Source organism: Sceloporus undulatus, chromosome 1 (assembly GCF_019175285.1).
Source record: "Sceloporus undulatus isolate JIND9_A2432 ecotype Alabama chromosome 1, SceUnd_v1.1, whole genome shotgun sequence".
NCBI classification, from domain to species: Eukaryota; Metazoa; Chordata; class Lepidosauria; order Squamata; family Phrynosomatidae; genus Sceloporus; species Sceloporus undulatus.
In genome coordinates, this window is record NC_056522.1 from 271,396,161 (window position 1) to 271,402,160 (window position 6,000).

Here is a 6,000-nt window from a genome sequence, read left to right on the forward strand (position 1 = left end):
ATTCTGTTGTCTTTGGTGTCTGCAGGGCTGTAGGACTGGAAAAGATAACTTAACAAAAGACACAAAAACTTTGCTTTGCTTCCCCTGATGATTTAACTGCAGGGGTACCAAAGTCTTCCTCCTGACAGCTTTTCGGGATAGCAGAGGCCACAAGGGAGAATCTCCCTATCCCTTTAAGAGAACCTATGCTTCTTGGACTTATTTCAAATGCTCTGCGCAAACAATCAGTTTAGACTTCTGGCAAGAACAATCTGTTCCTCCCAGGCAGCCTTATAGGTGAGGATTGGGCAAAGGAGAGAACAGGGTGTATCAGAGGGAAGAAGAGGGAAAGCAAGAGGTCAGGAGAGAGGGAAAGAGAAAAGGTGAGATGAAGTGGTTGGAAGATAGAGAGTAGTGGGCCTTTTCACACTAGACTGGGGAAGCCCTAGTGCTCTTTGGCAGAGAATTCTAAATACTCCTCCCAGAGCTGCAATTCTCAGGATTGCATAAGAAGTTAAAGTGGAATCTTAGCACATTGATTGTGTAGTGTGAAAAGGTCTGGCACTACTGTACAGGTAAATAGGAGGTGGAGTAGGTGAACCAGAGGTGAATCTACCAGTAGGAATCCAAATGATAGCAATTCCCTCTCCCTGTGAAATTTTCCTTCAGTCCCCAAATTTCTGGCATTGCAATAACTTAAAGCTTCAGTTGATTATCTAGAAATACATTTTAGGCAGAGAAGGAACAGGGCAGACAAAGTTACTTGAGGGAATGTGACATGGCAATATAAAAATCCTAGGCGCAAAGAATTTTGAATATCTCAGTCTCTGCAATGGTAGACATTTGGGGACTGAAAGAAAATTTCAGTGAGGGGATAGAATTGTTATTTAAGGGGGGGAATTCCCTCATTTTGCCACCATCCTCAACTACACCAGTGTGAAGTGAGACAGGTGAGAAAGAGAGAGAAAAAAGTAGTGGAGAGCCCAGTTTGGTTTTGGCCCTGCCTGCCATTGATCTTGATGGCATGCAGCCCCTGGTAGACCTACTTTCAAAACATGTATTGCTCTCCTTAACTGATGAATAATTTCCCATCCTTACTTTAAATTTTCAATCCACTCTTATATCAGTTTAATTGTCATGGCTGTCTCCTGTTGAATCCTGAAATGTTTAATTCAGTTAAATACTTAGAAAGTAATAATCCTGAGAAGAGAAGAGGTGAAGATTAAATCACTTTAACTGTGTAGTTCAGATGCATCTTTCATTAGGGGCAGGAATTCCAGTTAGTTAGGGGCATGAATTCCAGAACCTATTAAATGGCAAATCCCAGCATTCCTCAACACTGGGGGCTGCAGCAACAACATCTGGAGGGCCACAATATTGTCATTCTGATCTTAAGTGGAGGCAGGGCTGGCAGCAGCCATGTTTTCTCCAGTGTGTTTCTTCCTGTGTCCCTTTACCTGCTCCCTCCCCTACCGGTTGTGTTGTGTGATATTACTGAATACAAGTAGCAGATGAAGATGAGTTAGATGAGAAGGACCGAGTGAAAAACAGGTGGGAGAAGTTACATCACCTGCATCATTTTTATTCCGGCAGGGCTCCCCTCCCCCAAATGTGGTCTGGCAAAAGGATGGAGTTCCCACAAGGGGGAGAGAGAGCATCACTAAAGGCAAGAACCACTCTCAGTTCCTCATCCACAGCACCAGACGCATGGATTCTGGACTCTACCGTATTGTGCTCAGTAATGATTATGGGGAAGCCCACTATGACATCCATGTGCGAGTGACAGGTACAAGAGTGTGTCTTGCGGGTGTGGGACAGGGACGTAGCTAGGATTTTAGGAAGGGAGGGGTCCAGACTAAGTGCCACCATTATAATGGGGCTTGAGTGCGGCGGCGCAGCAGCACACAGCATTCATTTTTCTAATGGAAGGGGGGGTCCAGACCCCCAGATCCCCCCCCCTGGCTACGTCCCTGTGTGGGAGGAACAGGTGAAAGGGATACTGTACTCCACGGCATCTTATCTGTTCAGTAGAATGGTACATTGACCAGTTCCACTCATTATCAGGCTTTGGCATTTCTCTCCTCTATAGCAATCTTCACATTCATTAGTAGACATCCTTCCCACAGTGTTTGTTATAGAGTGTCATAAAAATTGCATGAGCACAGAGCAGTAGATAGAGATAGAAAAGACTCATTAAAGCAAACACCCAGTTCACCAATCAGCTGTCAGATTACTTCCTTCTGTTATCATATGAGTGATTTTTTTTAATTCTCAGTTTTATTGAGACATTAAAGGACATTACAGACTAACTATATACATTTCTGTAAGAAAGCAGTATAAAGTTTCTTTTTAAAAAAAAAAAGATTACATGAGCAAATGATCATCATCAGCAACAACATATGAGTGATTTGATCAACAATATTTAGGTTTCTTAAATGTTGTTCTTATCACCACTATTTATACCCAGACTTTCCCCAAAAACCAGGACTCAAGGTGGCTTACATATGAAAAGGTCATAATTAAAATTAATTCTATTTTAATTAACTATTAATTGTGTTAAACCAATTTAAAACATACCCTTAAGAAGATAAAAAGTAGTTTTAAAACAGTACAGTTTAAAGCCACTCAGCACCCTCTTGAAAGCTCTTTCCTTTAAGTTTTCATTCTCAAAACCTGTGAGAATTTTTTTAAAAGTTTTTGCTGCTGCCATACTGCAGAAATAAAGGAATTTGACACTACTTTAACTTCCATGGCTTAATGCTATAGAATGCTGGCATCTGTAGCTTTGTGAGCTATGTACCCTTCCCTTTCAAAGAGCTCTGGTTCCCCACCAAACTACAAAACTACACCAAACTTCTTTTTTTCTATAGTGGGGCGGCAGCCTTTTCCTGCCAACAGAAAGATAGCAAGTAGAGGATGTTTAAACCTCCCTTGCGAGGGGATTCCAGGGCCTAGGGGCACCAACTGAGAAAGCCCTATTTTGTGTCCCTGCCAACGGCACCTGTGAAGGTGGTGGGACTGAAAGAAGGGCCTCTCCTGTAGATCTTAGGGCCTAGGCAATCTCATATGGAGAGATAGGATCCATCAGATAGCAGACGACAATCAGATGTTGTCATTAAAACATGATGCATCAAATACTGCTTCTCTTCTGAGATGGCACTCCTATTATAATATCTGTTTGCATCATCTAAACACAACATAGATAAACCTAAGTGACTGCATCAGGATGTCTCTGTCCATGACAGAATAACTCTGCATATTTGGCAGAATTTCCACTGAATTTCTGAGTTGGCAACAAAACCTCAGACTAGGAATAGCACATGCACAAATGCTCTTACTCCAGGATGCAAAGGAGAGTGCTATATTTCTTTTACCTATATGGTACACCAGAGCTCTTCTTCCATTCAAAAGTTCCCATTGCTACAAAGCAGAATTCCTATTTTATGCAAAATATTTCCAAGCTTTAAATACACTCTTTATCTCTAATATTCAAACAGTGGTTTGACCAATAAAATCTTACCTTAATCAATGGTTTGATCCATTGGTTTAATCAGTAATTGATTTATTACCTTACTGAAAATGCTTTAATCAACTAATTATTGTTTTAAGTTGAATTGACTAAATTTGTGTAAATCTCAAAAAATATAATGTATCTAAATAATGTCTGAAGAATACAATCAGTCGTCCATACCCATGGATTCTGCATACTTGGATTCATCCATCCATGACCAGAGAGAGAGAGGGAGGGAGGGAGCTAACCTTGATTTTGCCTTTTTATATAAGGGACACCATTTTATTATGCCATTATATATGATGGGACTTGAGCATCCACAGATTTTGGTATCCATAAGAAGTGAGGTCCTTGGACCAAACCCCAACAGATACAAAAGGTCCCACTGTAATTGTGAAGGAAAACACTTTTTTAAATGATAGATACACATCTCGAATGATAGCAGGAGTAGTGTACCACTGTAGAAGAGGAGATTGATTCAGTCCGTGCATCATATTTTAGGTTTTAGGAAATCTAAATGTTCCTGGCCAAATCATTGTTATGTGCTAATGAAAGGAAATAATCCAATAGTTGATTGGTAAGCTTTAATGAGTATTCTCTGCCTCTAGCTATTGCTCTGTGCTCTTGTCATTTTAATGACACTAAGTAGCAAATATTATGGGCAACATTTCTGTTAATGAGCAAAGGAGATTGCTGTAGAGGAGGTATGAATGATAATGAGTAGAACTGGTCAATCCAATGTTTTCATAAGATGTTACAATGCAGAAAATAGGTTGTAGGATCATATAATGTATGCTGTGTTTCTATTCTTGCTGGGGGGGGAAATAATACATGGGCAGTAGGTACCTGTCTGTGCATTTGCTGTCAAGAGAGAGAGAGAGAGAGAGAGGTTTGTCTCACATTCCATATTTCTGCCTTAGACTTCCCAAGACCACCTACCAACCTAAACCTGCTTGAGGAGGTGCCAAATACCGTAACATTAAAATGGGATCACTCTCCAGATGTGAAGGAGGATAGCGGTGCCCATTATGTCATCCTGAAACGTGACACTAGCACTGCCACTTGGTTCACAGCAGCAGAGAAAGTCTACAGCAACAAGTACACAGTCACAGGCCTGCTTCCTGGCAGGAAATATTTCTTTCGAGTCATTGCCCGGAATGATATTGGTGACAGCGATCCTTTAGATTCAAAGGATTCCTGGCATATCAACAAAGACAAAGGTAAGGATGCATGTCTGAATGATCCTACATGTAGTGAGACAGAGTTGTCGTGGCTCTAAGTTGATATTGGCTCAGTTTAGAATTTTGCAATGGGTTCTTTACAACGGAGATGGACAGTCCACTTTTAAGACAGCTGAAAGCAGGAAAAAATCTGAAACTCATAATTATTTCAAATTTGGTATAAGAAAGTGTTCATCTTTTAGTGCTTGGCTATATGATGAATGCTCATTTTGCCAAGAAACAAGCTGAAAAGGTAAAACAAGATTAGGCACACACACAATCAAACATTCAAACAGACCTGTTTGAGTTTTGTTTTGTTAGTTGTAGCTTGTAGCACCTTACCCTCAGAAAAACCGCTAGGAATTTTCACTGATCACTAAAATTACAGGGAATGTGGAGCCAATTGTTTTATAAGCACATACATTGGGGTTCTTTTATTTCTTTTCACTTGATAGAACTCCTTGTGCTTGTTTTCTTCCAGCAGGCCTTGCTTTGGTTTTGGAACAGAGAAGAATCAGTAGTTTGAGGAAGAAGCTGCTTCACAAAAGAGTTAGGGACTTCTGTCAGCAGTAATACCACCTTCAGCCCACTCTGAGCTATCTGAGAAGCAAACAAAGAGGTTCAGTTGTCTGCAGACTTCATGCCCTGTTGTAACTTTGCTCAGGAATTTATCACATGAGAGGCTAAGTGTCTAAATCCCATGCAGAAAGAGGAGGGAATGGTTTGGAAACATAGGGCTAGACGCAGCACTGCAGCTTCTGTAGTGTTTGAAATTTTTATCCTTTCCCCTTGTAGATTTCTGCAGTGTCAGGGCTTGGGAGTCCACATCTAGCCCGCCCATAAACGTTCTTAGTCATTCTGTCTGAAGATTCTCTACAATCTTTATGGTTTTTCCTCCATGGATTTGTTTAATTCCTTTTTAAAACCATCTAAACCAGTGAGCGTTACATTTTGCAGAAGCTAATTTTTTTAATTATGTCCTGTGTAGAGTACTTGTTTGCTTCATGACTTTGGGGGCTACAATTTCCAGTACTCCCCAACTCAAGTCAAAAAAGAAAAAAGAAAACAATGTTTCCAAGTTCTCCTTCCTTCTGTCCCATTTCTATAGGGGCAAAAAATCTTGCAGCAAGTGGCTTTTTATTCAAATGGGTTTCTTAATGTATCAAAACTCTCTTCCTCAATGAGAGTGAGAACATTTGCAAATTTACTTTATAATCCCAGATAATGAAACTAAAGCCATGTCAGGCACTCCAGGATTAAATTGATGCATACTCCAGGATAGATGGGTGG

The 6,000-nt window shown here is 40.5% G+C and overlaps 1 protein-coding gene across 2 annotated transcripts in view; it reads left to right on the forward strand.

Moving 5' to 3' along the window:
- The window catches only part of IGSF22 (immunoglobulin superfamily member 22), a 49,417-nt gene that overhangs the window by 41,333 nt on the left and 2,084 nt on the right, over window positions 1-6,000 (forward strand). For both annotated transcript variants that reach the window (XM_042446239.1, XM_042446238.1), the window contains 2 exons: window positions 1,573-1,765; window positions 4,411-4,710. In XM_042446239.1, coding sequence (XP_042302173.1) covers window positions 1,573-1,765; window positions 4,411-4,710 — 493 coding nt within the window. The remainder of the gene's footprint in view (window positions 1-1,572; window positions 1,766-4,410; window positions 4,711-6,000) is intronic.